The sequence below is a fragment of the Tetrao urogallus genome (assembly GCF_951394365.1).
Source record: "Tetrao urogallus genome assembly, chromosome: 8".
NCBI classification, from domain to species: Eukaryota; Metazoa; Chordata; class Aves; order Galliformes; family Phasianidae; genus Tetrao; species Tetrao urogallus.
The window spans coordinates 18,788,893-18,809,276 of record NC_136821.1 but is presented as its reverse complement, the minus strand read 5'-3'; the positions used below and the strand labels follow the sequence as shown (position 1 = coordinate 18,809,276).

Sequence of the window (20,384 nt, the reverse complement as noted above, 5' to 3'; positions counted from 1 at the left end):
TTGTCTTAAATGCAGAAAAATACTCATGGAGTATTCCACATATGCTGTGGAATCTTCTACCTTGAAGTATTTTGAATTGGAAATGAAGAAACAGTTTTACCCTCTGTTTTGGAAATAAATACAAGACTGAAAGAAAGACTTAAATAGACAAGAAAGAACGATAGTCTCGCTCCCATGGCAGCTTGCTAAACTGGCTGTAGGTTAAAGTAATGCTGTGCCTGGTCTATACATAAGGTACCATCTAAATGGGATCTTTGCACTACTTCACTGCATTTAAATAGAATAAGAACCATAAAGGCTATTACAAACCATTTTGCATGAGATTGGAGACATACTCCAGTATGTTGGTAAGATTTTCTTCTTTGGATGCAAATGGTTACTCTTACTAACACTACTGAAGATCTGAGTGATGACAGAAAAATGATCACCTAGGCTGAAATTAAGAAACTGTAGCATTCCCATGTAACTGGTACTACTGTTTTAAGTACAATATGATTTTATTTGTTTTGAAATAAAGACAGTAAATTCCTAAGTGCCATACGGATGCAAAACCACATTTCTTTTAAATTATCCATCCTGCTTGAACATTTCCTACATATACTCAACTATAGGTATCCTAAAAGCATTTGACTGATCACATTGTCAGCAGCAGTGAGTAAAAGAGAAATAATTTTACCTCAAAAGAACTGATTTCTCAGCAGATGAAACCTGTTTGAAATTATACATTTCTTAACCATTGGTTCTTATATTGCTCTACAAAGGATCCTGCATGGATGTTAATATTCTCATGCAAAACATATATTAGAGCAGGATTAACTTGGACTTAAGAGTAATTAGAGACAAAAGGAAGTTCATTAGAAGTTGAATTTATCCCCAGATGAACAAATACAAAGCTGGGACATGCATAGTTAAAGTTAAAGACATCCGAGTGTACTGAGACACAGAAAACATCAGATTGCTGCTGTGTGTTGTCTGATTTATGTAAGGTTTTACCTTAGACAAACAGATTGTAAATGGTTCAATTTCTCTCCTCTCCAATCCTTAGGGCTGAATTGTGGAAAAGATCAATAAATAGCACTTAAACAGCACCATTAACTATTATAACAGTGCCTCTTACCAAAATTCCCTTTGCAATCCAGGCCTAAAGGCTCTGTAAGTTCTACACACCAAGGTAACAATTAACACTTTTTGTCTTTAAAAAGAACATTTGTATTAAAATATTCTGGCCTGAGGTGGAGAATGGGCGATGACATATGAAAACCTTGAGGTGTGAGAAGGAGAAAATCTCTAACTAGACCCCCAACTACAAAAGGCCTATTCTCAGTATCCAAAAAATGCTTGTTTCTTCTCAGGCCTAGAAATGGAAAGTTAAAATACAAACAAAAGAACCGTCATGGTTTTGAGCACAGAAAGAGCCTGTAGATAACTTTCAAGAATTCCCAGCTTGTATTTGTTGCATCTTACCTCTTTTAGAGGCTTCCCCAGTAAATTGTATAGAACTGATTACATTGGACTCTGCAGTGAGAGTATGAATCGAAAAATGTAACAGAAATGTAAGTGAAAAAAATATCCAAGAGACTCTTAAGAAACATCTACAAAAATTTTCAGTAGAAAATACCTAAAGCATACTGTCAATCATCAGATAACCATAGAGTCACAGAAATACTCCCCCAAAAAGCATATTTTGGTCCATTCTGTATTTATAACTTGTAAGGGATTATCAGCCTTTTCACTTGTAGAGATTTCAAGCCTCTTTCATCCTGCAACTGTTTACCAGCATTCTGTGGATGTGAAGAGTATAGAAATAAGATGTGGAAAATACAGTAGTTTATCGTACATGAAGTGTAAAGTGTATGCAGATCTGGTGAAATCTTAAATCCATTGAAAGAAACAACAGACACTTCCATGGCTTATAGAAAATTAAAATAAGGTGAATGGCAATGTTTTTTTCTGTAGAATTCACTTGAGAGTTTTGATACAAAGCAGACTCGGTGTTAAAAGTGAGAATGCAGTAAGAATGCACTATTTTAACGGTGAGTATTATTTTCTGTCTAGCAAGTCAGTTGACTTCTAATTTAATACAGGGCTTCCCTTATTATGAATAATAAACAAGCCTATAATAAACAAGCCTATCACCACTGGCAGAAGAAATGTCACACTGAGAATTTAGAGACTGAGTTGGTGTCAGGAGTACCAACAGAGACCTTATGCAAATTTACACTGAAAATTCTTTTAGAAAAAGAAGAACCAATCATATTGGGATCATTGTTACAGAAATATTACTGGTATTGCCATGAGTGTATGTTCTGAACGACATTATCTGTCTATTAAAGAGGAGGTAGCACTCATAGGAAAACCACATTCTTCATTCTAACACAGTACAAAGAACTTTGATGCAGAACATAAACTGTTAGAGAAGTGAAAAGAAAAAAATATATAATCCTTACATGAAATTTATACAAAACTTCTCAACACATTCCTATGTGCTTATGAGGCATCTGAAGCCTGACACCATTTAGCACCATAAGACTCTCAAGTCTCTTATATTTCAAAACACGATATAGCATATGCTGCATTACACAGAAAGTATATGCAGGACAGGTATATGCAGTAATGACACGCCTGCAGATCACATCAGAGGCCTAGGCACTGGAATATAGGAAGTAGTGTCTCATCTAATGGGAATTTCAATGTACGTCCCTTTCCTTAGCTGCTGTGCAGTGCGTGGTCACTATGCAGACCTGCAAGCCAGGCCCACCTTGCTGCCTGATCACCTTAATAATCTGTATCTGAAGCCGGGGATCACAGGCTGAGAAAGGGACCACAGAGCTCCACAGAAAATGTGTAAGACAGACTCATGACAATATGGGATGTGAAACACAGCAAATGCAGATGAACTGCTGAAAACTTGATAGGTTCACAGTGTTTACAAGGGTTGTACATTAGATTTCACTACTTTAATTAAAATAATCTCTTTGTTTATACACGTGAAACACATGATTCTATCTTTGGCTACAGTACCATTGTATGAATGAGTTACAATTAAGACCACCCCTCACCATCTGCTTTTCATCCCAATAAACCAAATTCCAGGTTTGCAACCTGTGAAATAATCTGCTCTGCATGAAAACAGAAGATGGTAAAGAGTAACATTACAAAGCTTTATCTTTTGTTTACCTCCCACCTGATAAACTCTGAATGGTTCTGTTCCCTGCCTTTGACTGTTTTGTCCTCATATTTCCTGCTAAGAGTTTACAAAACAGCATTATTGAACAGGCAGACAAGAAGCACACCTATTTGTTTAATAACATCAAGGGAGAAAAAGTTGCTGGCTCATCCGTTTTGTTGTTAAGTTGTTCAAAAGGATCAAAATACCAATTAACTTGCTTGCTTAGAAAATCTTTGATATCCTCAGATTTACTGACATTTTGAAATTCTTGTTCATACTTGCCTAATGTCTTTTTGATTATGAACAAAGAAGTGCCAATCTGTTTAGCATTTGACCTGTTTTCTCAAACAAAATTTTTATGTATTCAACTACTTAGTTCCAAAAACACTTGACTAGTCATGGCTGTAAGTGGAAGAAAAATATTTTCTGTTCCACTGCTATCTTTTTTATACATTGTTCATTATTTTTTTTCAAGAATATAATGGAATAGAATTTAAAAATGATGCATAAAAACTGAACAAAGGGAGAAAGAATCACCTGCCTCACTTCATATTCGGGATTCAGTGAAAAGCCTTCTATGCTGGTGGGCAAACTGTAAATCACCTCACACGTCTCTTACATTGTCTTTCTTTTCTGAATGAATTACACCAGATTGGACTTAAAACTTGGGGACTATTAAAAAAGATGTTAAATACAAATTGCCCTTATCTGTAGGAATGGAAAGCTACAGTTATCATCGCTTTTATTATCATTAATTTTCAAGGTTGTACTCAGGTTCCATGCATTTTTAAATGAGAAAAATCTACTGATAGGAGGAGGCCTAATTTCTTCTCAATTTACATCAATTTCAGTGAAATTCATCTTTGTTCACTTGTGTGCAGATAAAATTTCAGGCTCTTCGTGATGTTGCAAAACATGTAAGCGATCAGAAAAATTAATCTTTTTGTTCAACCTGTCTGCTTTAAAATTTTATGACCTTACTAACATTAGTCACATAACACACAAATTAAAGGTGGAGGGAAATTGTGTCTGAAAATTAAATGGCTTTGATGAACAAATGAACATTTTAGTTATCCTTCCTGGGATGCAAATCTCTTATGTATTTCTGTTACATATTCCTTTAGTATCTTAATATATTACAAATCAGAAAATTCAGTTTTTCAGAATGAATTGACTAAACTACAGTTTATTGGTCTACATCTGTCTGTGCAAGAATCACAGACACACAAGCTCAAATGACTTATCTACAAACGTACATTTTCTTAGTCCTTGTGTTTTTGGAAAGGCCTATGGAACTCTGTCTTCTTTCTCAAAAACATAATCAGCTACTTCCATCTAGTATCATATGATTTTATTTTTTTTTATTTTTCAGTAGATTCATTAACTCTGTACTCTCTGATCTCCAGTACAGGAGATAGCAATAAAGGGTCAATACAGCCATTTGCTACCTGTTCTTACTTTTAAGGAATCAACTGCTTAAAGGTACTGTTTCTATTTCATTATTGAATTATCAGCCTTACAGACTAGAAAAAAGTAAATAATACATAGAAAAATACTTAGCTCTAAAGGAAGCCATATAAAGACTGTATAAACAGATTGTCACTATAAAGACAATTGCATTTCCTGAATCAGATTTGTAACTTCTTGATACACAGATCCTTTCAGTAATCAAAATGGTATATAGTAGCCATGATAAGGGTTCAGGTCAACAGATATCTGATTATAATTCATGGTGAATCCAAGACACATGACCACAAGGAAGCTGTTAGGAGGAATATTCTAATTTGATAACTTTTGTGCACACAAATGTTTTTTTCCAGTTACACCTGCATTTTACATCTCTTCATTATTAGGCTAATGTCAGTGTGCAGAAATAAGCTATTGACATTCCTACTAACTAGCCTTGCTCAAGAGCAGAAACAGTTTTTTCAGTTGAATTTTCATACTTCCTGAGTTGATAAAAAAAATAAGGAAAGGTTGAGGGTGAAGATAAAGAGATGAAAGGTTTGTAAAATGGGGAAAAGGAGAGGCAAACATTCTTATATGTTATGTCTCTACATGGGAACTACCCCAGTAGTGACACAGATTTGAAATTATGCCTTACATTTTTTCAGTATGACTTCTCTACACACTAAAGGATGTAATAAATCAAATCTGGTATGTTATTCACAAAAATATTTTAAACCATTTTTTACAATGTTTTATGTTTGAAATCTGTATTGATGAAAAATTCTCTGGACTATTTCTAGCTTTTTTTTTCCGATTTAATTAATGTTTTCAAGCTTGAAATTAATACCCTTCTCAGACAGTTGCTCTTTTTTTTTAACAGTTCTTTTATATCAGCTCTTTCTTAAGCATGTGGATCTTATTAAAATGAAGACCGACTGACCTTTCAAATCCTTGTCTGGTCTGAGCATGATACCTATGCACATGTTGCTACTGCTGCTGAAATCATAGGGATGGTCTTGCTACTGAATACTAACTGCTCACTGCAGTTCTCCCTCTCCTTCTCTTGATCACTCTTGTAGCTTTTATCTGATAGTTACTGCTTTTATTAGAATAACACAGACCATACATGTACAAACCAATATTTTTAGAACTTCTCATACTTAAAGATACAATATATTTTGTTGAATGGAACTTTAAAATGACAGTCATGCTATTAAAGTCTTACCTTTTCACAAACTCTTCAAAAAGGATGCGATGAGAATATCCTTTTTGACGTATTTTGACAGTTTCCAGAATTCCAGTGTATCGTAGCTGCAGTAGAACTCTCTCATGAGAAAATGTTAGTGCTTCTCGATTATCATTAGGTTTAATGCAGCGGATAAAGTGAGGCTGTCCAACAACCATTTTGGATAGAAGATCCATGAGGGAATACTAGTGAAGGAAAAAAGAGATACAGAGACTTGCCTAAAAAAACTGCAATTCAGTTATATAAGTAGGAAATATATTTTGTAAACAGTATGGAATGATTGATTATATGTTAATTTGTCGTGATAATGCTAATCGGTATTCAAGTTTTCATTTTTTTCAGCTTTTGGCTGAAATCCAGAATCTATTAAAATCTTTCAACTGTTAAACACAAATTATGATTCTAGTTCTACTTACCCTATTCTCTTCATCTCTCCTTGTATTACCTTCTTGTAGTTTAAGAAAGCTCATATTCAAATTTTGAATTGAAAAGTGTCCTAACTATAACTCTGTTATAGGCACATTTGATCAAACAGTTATCTCCAAGAGGAGAATAAGCTTACTGTAACACAATCATGTAAGAATCACAGAAAGCCATGGAGATAGGGTTGAATGAAGCTACTGGTTTAGTACTTTGCACACAGAGAACACTGAATGTATCCATATCACTTCAGGCACATCTCTGAGGAATCTTTTCGTCAGAATCACTGCTACAGACTGCATATTCTCCCAGAGTAATCCACTGAAGTGCCACATTATTGTAACTACTCAGAATGTTCTTAGCATCTAGCCTGAATATTCCTGCTGAAACATGGGGCCATTACTTCTTGCCCTAACCAACCCAAACATTGAATACAGTTTATTTCATTGCATGAAAATAGTTCTGCTTCATTCTTACCTCGTTATCCCACTGATTAGAATTTGCTGCAAATACACTCAATCTCAATGCTGCATACAATTCCAAGCTGACTGGATCTGAATGTGGTCACTTGGTTGTAGGCTGCATTCAGACAGCAGATGAGTATTTTTGGACTCACTATCTATTTATTTTTTTAGTCTCTTACTTTCCTCTTTGATCTAACAACTCCACATACATTTCAGAAATATCTGTTGTTCTTACAATCAGTATATTTGTTTACAGTTTAACTGCTGTACCCTAAAATAGGAAGCCATAGTTTGTCGCTTCATGTTAGTTGTTTCCTCAGGGTGTCGCATAACTTCCATTGTGTCAACCTAGAAGACAAAACTCAAATGTTAGATCTGTTGCAGAAACACTGCACAGCCACCCCACCTCATTCACAAGAGCTAGGCTTGATGTTTCTTCTGGTCATTCTCTCAGGTGACCACATTCCTAGCATCTTTGGGAAAGGTACACAATGAGGAGTCTGCCAGCCAGCAATGATTCTCTCATTAGTACTTTTCACTGTAAAGTTGTTTGTGAGCTACATCATGGCTGTCATAGGCAGCACTATCACTTTTTTATTTAATTATATGCCTTGAGACAGGTCAAGCAGTAAGCACACCACATTAAAAAAACTGCATGTCATGTCTCCTTTTCTCTTTAAATTATGCCTCAATACATATTTCATCAAGGAAGCAGCAATGTTCTTACTCTGTTTAACATCTTGGTGCTCTCAGTCGCTACACGAGACATGCTTGTGAGTGCAACTATTACACAAGGTAGCTAGTGACAGAGGATGGAAAAACACAAGCAATTTACAGATTCCTGCTTGGCCTCTGGAAATAGTGTGGACGTTTACTTGACTTCAGTACTATCAGCTCCTGTCTAAATAGCTTGATATCTTAAACTCATTCACAAAGCAAGAAACTGTATTTCACCTGTGTCTTCCTATATATTAGACCACTGTTGATGCCTTCATTTACTAGATCTTCCTAGACTGACACTTCTGATCGGGTTAGGTGACAATTTCATACTTTTTTCGTGACAGTATGTTATTAGGCCAATGGAGCAGTTGTCAAGATGCAATACCTTATGAAGCCTTCCTTACTTTTATCATCACTGCAATGAACTCCATTGGTTCTTACTTTCTATATAATATTATTATTTCTGTAATGACCTGGAAGAAAATTATAAAAAAAAACTGCCTCGTTTTGCCTACACATGGAAAAATGTTCTCGCAACATAACAAGTGGCAAACAGAATAGGTAACCACAGAACATGCAAGTCTTTTCCTAACTACTATTGTGTCTACTATTAATAACATTAAAATGCCATTTTGATGCCAAGGATTTCAGCAGTCTCACTCAGCTGAACTGCTGTTGCATCAAATACCACTTTTTCAGCATTTCTGTAGAGCTCACAAGGGTTATTTTTAGACAGTATACGCGGACAGCAGACACATTGCTTCTTGTGTATTTTACTTATATTGTCAGTACAGCTGTTCTTATCAACATGAAACTAGAATTTATGAATGAGTATAACCATGGTTATCATCACAAGCAGATTGTGTTGCTGTACTGCAGCTCAACAAAATCAACCAGCATCCTGCTTACATGGGGCATTAGCAACATTTTAGCATTCACTTGCTTTGTGGCAGTTTACCATCTGCTCTGACCAGGTGGCATTTGTATAAACCAGATAATGCCATTGTCAGCACCTGTGCTACACCTCCTGGACTTTGCTCCACATGATCATGTCCAAAGCTCACTGACTTAAGACCACTCTTCTGAACATTAACATAATTGCTGAAAGACTACAGTTTTCAATAAAGTAATTGTCTCTCTTACCTTCAGGAGATATTTAGGAGACTGCATGAAAAATACAAAGGAAATGAAGAGCTAAATAGTAATAGACCAAGAAAATGGATTTTGTATTGGAGAAAAAATCAAAAGAGAAAACTTGTGAAGACAAGATTCAGAATACAGATGGTGCAAAGGGAGACAGATTTCCACAAGGGTGACCACAACAATTTCAGCATGATTTTGCAATCTCTGATGCTCTTAGCCCTAAGTGGGGTGTATGCACTATTATGCATGAAGAAAAAAAGAGATGCAGTTGGACTTCAGTTTTAAGAACACTAACAGAAAACTCTGTAATATATCGAAGGATAAAAGCTTTATCAGCACAGATAACATCAAACACCTTAAGAGGTCATGTGAAAAATTAACAATCAGTGACCTAATCAGAATAGCAGGCATATCCATGGGGAAGATTTTGGGAATGCTTCAAAATCATCTTGGCAAGACAACTGTTGTTTGAGCTTTGGTATCTAAAGCTCTTGTAAAGGTCAGGAGAAGACAACAACATTACCAATGAATACTGACAGTAAGCCCATAATAAATGGTAACATTTATTAGAATTGTCTGTTAGACGACAGACAATCACAAAGAACACCAACAGCAAAAGTAAATTGTCTGAGGACTGTACTAAAGCCCAATTACCCATGAATTTGAGCTTCTAAATTCGATTCTTGGCTGTCTAGAAAAGCATAGACACCAAATTAGAATTTTGTTGGAGTTTCAGTACTCATGAACTCTTAGTCACAATTTAATAACTACTGTCAAATGAAGGGTGAGCTAATACTCCACCTTTTGGGCAATACAACAACATTAGCATCCCCTTTTAACAGCTACTTATTGTCACCAAACTGGTAGAATCTTATGATGCTTAAGACTGTAATTCTGTCAAATATTGTTTACTACAGCCTGCTTGGTTCAAAATGGGTTTTGTTTTGGTTTTGTGGAGGGAAGGGAGTAGGCACTCAGAAAAACAGATGGCCAAAAGCATTTACAGAGAACAATGTAATACAACTTTTTTTCCCAGAAAAACAGGCTAAAACCAGTGCTGTGAGATTCCTTTTCTTTGGAGATGTAAACTCAGATCTGTGCAATCTGTAAGGGTTAGGGCCAACTTCAAAATCTTATCGACAAGAGACATTTGAAGGTATTTTTTTGATAAATTCTGAAGCTGGGGAGATTTTGCTGTAAGAATTTTAGAAGTTTTCTCTCCAGTTAACTTATAACATTGAGAGTATATAAAGTTATGCAGATTTATGGGAGGGCAATAATCACACATACAGCAGACAATAGACATTATCATAACTGATAGAACATAAGAATATCATGATATCATTCTGTATTTTGAATTACTAGCTGCTTTTTTAAAACTAAAATGAAAAATATTCCAACTGTTATGTCACATTTTTACATGATAATAGTCATGGTGTACAATATACATTTATGTGATTACAGCTGAAATGAAAAACAGTTACCTTAAAAAGACAAACTGTTCTATCACTAAAAAAAGAAATAATAAATGAAATAAACTGCTTATAGTAGTTTTGAAGCAGTATTACAAGCATAATTTATGGTATTACGTCGTCTTATGAGGTCACTGCAAATTATCATTTTCACATGTTGACCACACCTGCTGTTAGCATGGTATGAAAGATGATAAAACCAATAAATACACTAAGCAAAAAAGCTCATAAATTAAAATATAAACTCAAATTTCCACACTTCAAAATACAATTATTATTCTTCTGGAATCATTTTATTAACTGTAAAATAGTAATTTAAAATATTTTTTTCTTGAAGTTGTCATAATTTCATTAAAATTTTAATTAAAGTGGTGGTTTTTTCAGCTAAAAAATTGTAACAGTTAATGTTTTCTGGATAGTGTTGCATGTATTACGGATGTATTTTAGTTCCTTCTCTAAAAATGTGAAGGGCAAATGGTCTTAAACACTACTTAGTACGACTGAATGTGTTTATCAAAGCTTTAAAAGAGAAGTGCTGTATTTTATTCTAGCTGAAGCAATAAAATGCGTGCTTACAAAGCTTATGATGATATAGCTGGATGTGGAAGACAATGTTTGTATAATATTAAAAAAAATGGTAAGGCCATAATCTGTCCTTTAGGACTGAAAGTGTTTAAATCAGGAAGGAAATAAAATCTCTTGAATCCAAGTCTCTATTTACAGGTACAGTAAAAGATACAGATGTCTGGGTGACTCATAAGAATTCTTGTATTTGAGCATGAGCTCCTTACGACAGGAGAGAATATAAAGAAGAAATGGAATGCACAAAACATAGTTCTACAGACTTGTGAATAGCTGCTTTGATCAGTTACAACATTAAAAAAAAAAATTGTTTGCTTTGAGGTAAGACAAAAAAAAGCAACCAACTGATCACATTTTAAGAAGACTAACTGAAGTCAGGAGGGAGCATGGATGTTATCAACTTGAGGTGCAAGAGCTTTCCTCACATACTAAAGTGAACTCAATTGGCTATTAACTGCAATAAAATCACCCCATTCTTTTGTAATTATGCCACATATTTTTATGGTAAAATCAAAAAGTGTTTATATTCCATGGTTCTTTTTACTTTATAAAGAATAGCAGTTTTGCTAAGTGGTTCTTTTCTGGTCATTTGTCAGTTACAAAGGCCCTTTGGTTTTTGAACTTTAGGTTGAACAGAAGAGGAATGAATCATTGTTCTGTTTTGCCTTCTGTTTGATTAAACACACTAACCAAATTTTAGCTAATTAAATCTCTTTTTAGGCCAAAAATTGCCAGAAGAAAGTCTTGAACTCACTGAAATGAAGAGAAATGTTGCCATCATTATCAGTATAACTGAGATTTCATTACAAATGTTTAAAGATTAATCATTGGTAAATTGATTTTTCATTGGATTCCACAGAAAAGTCTTCAACAAAACTGGAAACAATGCTCCCAGCTAAGGTATGTTTATTTCTGATATTAAGGCATACTCATTTAGTAAGAGCTTCCACTATATACCTACATCAGCTAAGCATCATGCCCATAGTCTCACTGTAATATTTTATGAGAAACTACCCATCTTCAAGCAGAACACTACCAACCTTGATACGCCCAGCACTAAGCTGTGGAGGCAAAGACCTAGATGCTGCTGTCACTCTGGCTCTTGCCTGTGCCAAGTTACCTGTTCAAAAAGAAAGAAACGCGTACTATAAAAATTGTTCAATAATCTTATCTGAGAAAACATGATATGGTTAAAAAAATCATACAATAGAAGTAAAAATAGCAGTTCCTACTACACTTCTTATATACTCTGCTCATTACCAACTTTGCAATGATGAGTGTGGGCATGACATGGAGTCCAGGGTTGATTTTAAAGAGAAGAAAAAGACACCAGTAAGGTGGCCCATTGCTGACCTCAACTACTGATCTGATGAAAACAACAACAGCACAGAAGTGTACAGATCAGTCAGTTGCAATCAATTTCTCTGTGACTCTTTCAGAGATTTAAAAGAGTAAAAGATAGCAGAAAGAGCCTTGTTTCCATAAAATCAGTGGATCCTGAAGTGTTTAGACATCATCTTAAGCTCACAAACTAAAGAAAGAGATGAGAAAATGATAAGATAGTATCTTTTCTTGACCTTTTGACATACAGCCTACTTAATCCCCAATCTTATTATCCCTTGGGGTTTTCAAAGACTGACTCAATTCCTCAGGCAAAAACATACTGGTGTCAACTGCAAAACGAGTGCCTTTTCTTTAGTTGTACAGTATGATGTATCTTAAACTTTTTCCACCGTACTTGTAAAAGGTCAGTCATCATAAAATAGCTTTTCAAAATAAAGGCTCAGAGGAGAGAGGAAGTGATATGGGACTGTGCATATGCAAGACACTCTGTATATTTCAAAGTTTTAGCAAGTCTAGCACAAGATGTCCAAATGTTTTCTCTGGCTATATCTTCAGAGGCTAAACTGTGATTAATAGCATTGAAAGAACCCTTTGAAGCAGGATTGGTGACATCAAAGCCCTAATCCATGGGTGGCAGGATTTTTATAATGAGTGGGAAGCATTTTAACACATTTCAAAGGATTTACAGCATGAATAAACAATAGGCCTCTGCAGATGTACCACACACCTTTCAGAACCAGAACACATAAATAAGTGTCCATTTTAATTTAAATGTAAATAAAGTGTTAACACTTCTTTCAGATGCTAAGTGCCTTGTTTGCATCAACTCCAGTGTTTAGCTATTTGCTTCACAGAAAGCCAGTCACTCTAAACAGTCTTCGGTTTGATAAACTATATATTACAGAACTAGTAGGGAAGCAGGATAGGGGAAAGGAAAAACGAGAACACTTAATTGCTAGTAGTTTTTTATACAGGAGAAGAGCACACACAAAGTGCACATAACACTGAAGGGAAATTTTGCTTGTCCCTGTAAGATTGGGAAATACCAATCTGCTGAGAAGAGTTTGGAGGCCAACCCTCAGAAACATAGCAATGACATTCTCTAGAGCAATTCGAACATTCTATATTCATTTTCAAAAGTATTTACCTCCTTAAAATGCTGGAATTCTGATTGATACAGTGATGCAAAACTGCTATGTCATTTTCAGATTAAGAGTGTTGGTACCTGACAGTCTAAATCACAGTGCAGAATATCAGGAATGTCCATGATTTTGGAAAATGCTACAGTGTTCAGGTTAATGAGAACTACGATTTCATTCTGAACATCTTGTGTATGTATACAAATATGCATGCTTATAGATACTTGTGTTTTGAAAATGTTATATATGGATACATACAATCATGGTATACAAGGTGTACACATCTCTCTGTGGTTAAAATGAGGACTTTAATGTGGAAGTCATTGGTAAATTTATTTTTCTCTGTTCTAATTCTGATATTTTTATGTGTTCAAATTAGTCACTTTTGCCTTTTTATTATTACTAAAGCAGAAGGTCTGGAAAGGTTGTTTTTGGCTATGCTTAGGATCAGCAATTCAGGTTGTCTTTATGCTTGAAAGCATTGTACTGTAGAACTGATGACTCTATGTGGGTTAAAACAGTAGATTTGGGAGAATTAACAAAACTGAATCAGATTGTTTGAAATGACAAATGTTAAAATTTTGTTGCATTTTTAACAAGTTACGAAATTCTAATAACTAATTAAAATTTAGAATCATCAAGATTTACCACACTCGGAGCTGACATTAGGTTAATTACTATTGATTACTAATATCTCCAAGCTCTTCCTGAGCTTTTCACGCAGAACTAAAACTACACTTAACATTTCTGATCTAGAAAAACAGGGAATTTTTTTAATTAATCATGTATATTTTGCACTTATGATTTCATTTTTCCTCTTGGCAAAAGTAAAGACTAAGCTAGGAATAAGACCAATACTTATTTATGAATTTTTTTCTGTTCTTATTTCATACGTCAAATTATCTCCATTGTAATTGTTAACTACTCAATTGTAGCACAGTTTGAAAGCCAGAGAAAAAATGTTATCAGGGTTTTCTTTTCCAGATCAAACATAAAATGATGTTTCAGTAAAAGTTCATCTTAACTAGCTAATGTTCAGGAAAATGACTACCTGCAACTTGCCCAACCAATAAAACTAAGAACAAACGCGGCTTGAAAATTAGTTTACATACTAAGAGATTTTTACCCAGAATTAGAGTGATGTTTATAGTCAGTAAACATTCAGAGTACCTGTCCCTGCATTTGATTTTCATTTAAAAGGTCATTTATTATTTTACACACCAGAAATAGTAAAACGTTATTCTACTTTGTGAATAACATCAATATTTGAAGAACAAATATTTTTAGATAATATCATAGCCAGTTAAAAAAAGCTCCTTGCAAGGTTAAGCTGGTTAAAGGTTAAAAGACTGCACTGTGCCTGTCAGAATTCTGGCTTCACACACATTGTATGATCAGCACTTGAGACAAAACACAAGTGACAAGCTCATACAGCTAAATGAAATACTACCCATGCTAGATCCAATGCCGAAAAAATGGACAAATTAAGAAACTTAAAACTCCCTCAGAATTTTCTGAGTTTTTTGTTTAGTTTTTAACTGGGACTGACCTTACTAATACATACATGTTCAACTCTATTCACATGCATTTCCTTTTCAGTTTGGCTGGACTGCTTATCTGAACAATGAAGGCTCCTACCTGTGTGTCTGCAGTGCCAGAGACAAAGGTTTCTGGAATTGATTTGTGTCAGTAGGGGAATCAGCCAGCCCCAACGTTTCTCTTTTTTCCCCGTCTGTATAATAAAGTTAGGAGCATCGTTAGTGCTTCATGAATTTTCAGTCATCAGAGTCTGCGAAAGGCTCCAAGAGCTTCCAACAGAAAGAAGCAGCAGTACAGAGTCTATCCAGTCACTGCTAAGCTCACTCTCTCTATACTGAAATAAACTTTGCCTTGAAACTGCAGAGGAAAACTCCTATTGCTTCAAATATATTCTCATTCCAGCTAGGTGAGAAAGGTGAGAAAGACAGAGATGTCAAAGAACCATATCCCTTCCACTACACAAGCCCAAGTAGGAAAAGTTCTGAAAGTATGTCAAGTATTTACATAGCACAGAATGAAGATGAGTTGCCTTTTTCAGGTTGGACTTTGGAAACACTCTCTAGATTTTAGAAAAGACAAGTCTGCATTCATGGATTCGCTTCTGCATCCCTAGCACTTACTATGTGATCTGGTAAAATTTGTGATTTCTCAAGCCATTGACTCTCCACACCAATCAGGAGAAGTTCACTCTCTGGCTGGAGGTTCTGATGTCACTTAATATTTGTTATTACTCCACTATTCTTAGGTGATGTTTTCTACAAGTAGTGTCAACCAAATATTACTAATATTTGCACTATAATTATAACTACATTTTGGTTATGCCTGCTATAGAACATTCTTCCCTTCCAAAGTAAAAGCATGCCAGGTAAGAATTACTGTATGCTTTGATACAACTTCTAGTTCATGAAGTGCAAATGACTTACAGGGAGAGAATCGAGTGACAATGTCACCTTACAAGCTGTACAAGCTTGTAATATGGCACAAGCTGTACCATAGATACTACTATTATAGAGAGGGCACAGTACAAGCTCTTTCCTTATCCTCATATATTTTATTAATTTCATTCATGCTTTTGGTTCAGATAAAGAGGGGTTACTTGCAGATACAGTGTAATATGGTTGGAAATGCTACCATGCATTCATATTTCATTGACATTACTTCTAACCACTACTAAGCACTTGCACTCCAGAAGAGGCGCAGAGTCAGACAATGTGTGACACACAGAGATTCTTCTCTGTCTTTAAGTACATTTCATCTAGCCTAAGGAAGTTGACCGCTTATCTTCATAATGCATTTCCATGTCCTACTACAGTAAGACTAAGCTTTTCTTGGCTTGCCTTTAAGTGGATACATGTAATTTTTTTTATTGGGTGATAATTTGAATCTGGTCACTGACTACCAAGACTATATTTTTGAGTTATAGAAGTGACTTAAGCTAACCTTGTGCAATAGAAAATTAAGAATCCATTTTTCTTATACTATATGTTTTACACAGGAATGTATTTATAAAAATACTATGCAATATATTGATCAATACATAGACACTGCCACTGCTGCTTATTCTGAAAACAGAATTTCTTTATTTCCCATTTCAAATGAGTAATTAAAGAATAAGAAATGGTATTTCCAAAATTGGATCCAATAGAATCCAATAACCATGAAAATTTAGTAATAGCAAGGCCAGCCTAGGAATAACCTAACTAGAAGCAAAAAGATATTCAATTTTTTTGGCCATGATTGTTTGAAATGAAAAATCTACGCCATAGTGAACTGACAGCTTCTGATCACAAATCTCAAATCTCACTGCTAGCATGAAGTGGACATAGATCATATTTACAGTTACTTAAAAACTTTACATTGCTAGACTCCCTACTGTATACACTGCAGACACTTCAGTGGTCACTTCTCACTTCAATAAGGCAGCCACTGGCAAACACAACACAGTGTTTACTGCAGCAAATAAATCTGCTTGTAAGCATGATTCCTGTCTTGTTTAAATGTCATTTTAACACAGTAGGTTAGTAGGCTCCATGTAGAATGGGAGAGAATAAAGACACTCCTGACAGCAGCTGAGATGAAATGAAGGTCAAACTGCCTACTTATATTCCATGGTATGTAAATGTATGGTCTTCAGTATAAAGGTCTTCACTTTAACCCTTACCTAGTAAGCACCAAGAAAGAATAGATTATGGTATGCAGTTAATTACTGGGAGTGACCAAGATGCTTTTAAAAAACAACTTTGACTGCTAATAGCTACTTGAAACAACTTGTCCAATTTTCCAGCTAAATTGAATTAGAGGTGTGCAGCCATCTACCCCATGGCGAGTGTGTTCACTGAAATGCAGACATCTTCTGAAATATCACAGGCTTATATGTGATCATGTGATTCTCAGACCATCACAGTCCCATGAAACAACTGCATTTAGGGAGCAGAGCACATATGCTACCATTTGATTCAGTGATAAACATGTTTCCAGGTGCAGGGCACTGGAGGGACACATCTGGAAAAAGCGATGGCAAAGAAAGAGTGGATTACATGTTGGACAAACTCTATCTGGACACATCCTGATGGACAAGGTTAGGTATCTCAGTCCAAGCACAGGATTAATGACGGAGCGATAAACAAGGTACAGCTGAGAACTAACTGTCTGAAGCAGCAGTGAGACAAAAGCAAAAGAATGAAAAACTGTTCGGAAAAAGCTTTTAAAAATTATGGTATAAACAACACTGGACTTATCTACTGCCTGATGCCCAGCATTTTTAGTCAGGTCTGCAGCTTGACTAGTTGGAGACCTGAATAATGGGCTGAGACTGACAGGCTGACTGTCCTCTGACGCCACAGCTCAGGAGACTGAACAGATCAGGCTGTTTTTGTGGCCCTCTTATCTTCCTTATTATTTATACATTATTGGAAGATATTGATCATAATTTTTCAGGTATAATTCTTAGTAACTTTCATCCATTTCTCTGGAAGTGTAAGATTTGATGCTGTTATATGTGATCAGATTGGGACAACAAACCTTGAAACCTTGGAGGAACGGCAGGAAATTAAGAATCCTGCAGTAAAGTACCTCATCACTAACAGGATGTTCACCACTGCTTCAGCACATTCCCTGATTCCTGTAACCACATCCACAGTCCAGATTAGAAGGAAAAAATGTCAACCTTAACATTGAAGAATGTTCTCAACTTTTAGAGTTACAAAAAAACCCCAAACAAATAAACAAAAAAACCCACACTTACTCTAATGATGTCTATGAAGACAGAGAAATTTATTTTCTTCTGCAGGAATCTGATAGAATATATGTTGTATTTATTGTTATTAATAGATAGCAATTCAGATCTGGTCTCCATCATTTTATGCATTTGACATTCTTTATTTTGCACACAGTGTCAAGTTCTGGGCTCTCCAGTTCAAAAAAGATAGGGATCTCCTAGAAGGAGTGGAGGGCCACAAAGATGATAAAGGGACTGAAGCATCTCATGTATGAGGAAAGACTAAGTAACCTGAGTCTGCTCAACTTGAGGAAAAGAAGACTGAAGAAGGATCTGATTAACGTTTACAAATATCTGAAGGGAGGCAAGAGGCAAGTGGATGAGGCCAGGCTCTTCTTGGTGGTGTACAGCAATAGGAAAAGGAGTAATGGCCTAAAACTTGAACACATACTATGTAATAGAAGACAAACCCACACAAAAACATTTTGGATATTCCAAACAGCGATCATATCTGCATATTCCACAAATCTATCTGTTCTACAAAATCACTGGCAAATTTAAAAATAATCACTCTTATGAGGCTTGATTTTGGAAGCTACTGAATGCCAATGATGAACCAAGTATCTCTGGTGGAATTTAATGTTACAGAACATAGTGCCTTTAAAATAACTACTGCATAACGCTGAGTATTTCTCTATTTAAATTCTATATATGCTGCTCAGTGAGATCCTACTGCCCACTAATTAATATAAAAACCAGTAACACTCCTCCTCAATATCAATATATCAATATATTTTGATCTTAATAAGTATACAACGAAGTGCTAAAATCATACTTAGTCACTACTACGAGATAATTTTCATTGTAGAATTGAAAAATTTAGAAAATGAAAATTGAAAAGGTGTCTCTTCTGAAAGAAAGGTGAAGAAAAATTGTTCTCAGTATTTGTACTACAGAGGATATCCTACTATGAATTGCACCAATAAGCACATTAAGTTCTGCTCTTAAAATGCGCCACTTGTACTTTTTTGGAGGGTTCAAGCTGTAAGAACTTGGAGAAAAGAATCCATCTTATGCCTTATGCCCATTTTTCAGAATGATGCAATCTGTGAAGTAGCATATTAAAAAGATTGGAGTTCTGCTTGGGCAACATCCTTTACCAAACAGAAGCATGTTAAACCTAACTCGACTTTCCCAGCTGTGGTGCTTTCATATGCAATTCCAGTGATTCACTGACACTATTTATAGAGAGTTAGTCTCAACAGTAAATAATTGTTATGCCTTGGATTAAGTCTTAGCAGGACTGAGACGTTAACTTTCATCTGATAGATGGCTCTCTTTCTAGATGAGTTCCATTTTTAGGGCTATCGTATGGCATGTTTGGGATCCTATTGTTTACAAGTCTTGTATCTGTGTACTGTATTTGCCCCGTGACATAAAGCCTTAGGATGAGAAGAAACGTATACTGAACTGTAAAATGCTGAACTGAACAATGATATAAAATGCAATCGAACTCTACCTCCATAGTTAACTACATTTAATTTAGTTTACCGATGTCCCACATCTGCAATTCAGTAAAGTTCTCAATTATGTTACGTTGCACATCTGTGGTCTAAAGCCTCTCTTTGCACACAACACACTGGCAGCAAAGCAAAACTGATTAACTTTTATATGCCTTTAACATATGGACCAGCCAGAAGTAGGAAAGCCTCTGTTCTGAGCTAAAATATACAGCTTCCATTAACCTGATCCAAATTCTTAGAAAATGTAAATTCTGATTCATCTATAAGTAGTGAGACTATAATTACAATGGCTTTTTTTCCAATTAATTTGACTTAGACTGCCTGCAGTTACTTCCTAGATGTGAAAATACTAACACAAAAGTGCCATTATAAGTAGAATTTACTGCAAGATAAATTTGCAAAAGGTGAAGAAAAATTGTTCTTAGTATTTGTACTACAGAGGATATCCTACTATGAATTGCACCAATAAGCACATCAAGATGTATTTAAGATTTTCACTCTATTGTGATGTATCGAATTAAAAGAAAAACCCGCTAAGCCCAGATGAAAACACGCTGTATTTCAGTAAACAAGTCTGACTGAGACCAAACCAGAATCCTCTCCACTACCTAGTGCCAGAGGAAGTGCTTGTGTTCAGTAGGAGATTGCAGTAATGGGTTCCATTGAAAACACTGTCAAAGCCTGAAGATTGGCCAAGATTTTACCCTGTGCCCAGTAGTTTTCTTTCATTGAGCTGAAATAGAAAATGCCAAAGAATGGTGAAATGTAATTCTTTAATGTGATTTTGCAAAAAGTTCTAGTTCTTGTGTGCTTTAAGGTGCAAAAAGAAAGAATGGGAATAACATGTGCCAGACTTTCTCAGCATGTAGTCTGTTTGCTTTTTTTTATTTTTATTTTTTAATGGGATATACATTGTTTTTAATCATTAATTTTTTTCTGACAGCTGTATGTAGGGCA

The 20,384-nt window shown here is 35.3% G+C and overlaps 1 protein-coding gene across 2 annotated transcripts in view; it reads right to left on the bottom strand.

Moving 5' to 3' along the window:
* The window catches only part of MYO3B (myosin IIIB), a gene marked incomplete at both ends in the record, with an annotated part of 164,107 nt that overhangs the window by 60,941 nt on the left and 82,782 nt on the right, over nucleotides 1-20,384 (bottom strand). The window contains 4 exons of one of the 2 annotated variants that reach the window (XM_079539261.1): nucleotides 5,844-6,049; nucleotides 7,019-7,096; nucleotides 8,612-8,632; nucleotides 11,706-11,785. In XM_079539261.1, the coding sequence (XP_079395387.1) occupies nucleotides 5,844-6,049; nucleotides 7,019-7,096; nucleotides 8,612-8,632; nucleotides 11,706-11,785 (385 nt within the window). The remainder of the gene's footprint in view (nucleotides 1-5,843; nucleotides 6,050-7,018; nucleotides 7,097-8,611; nucleotides 8,633-11,705; nucleotides 11,786-20,384) is intronic. The other variant, XM_079539262.1, reaches the window with a different exon arrangement.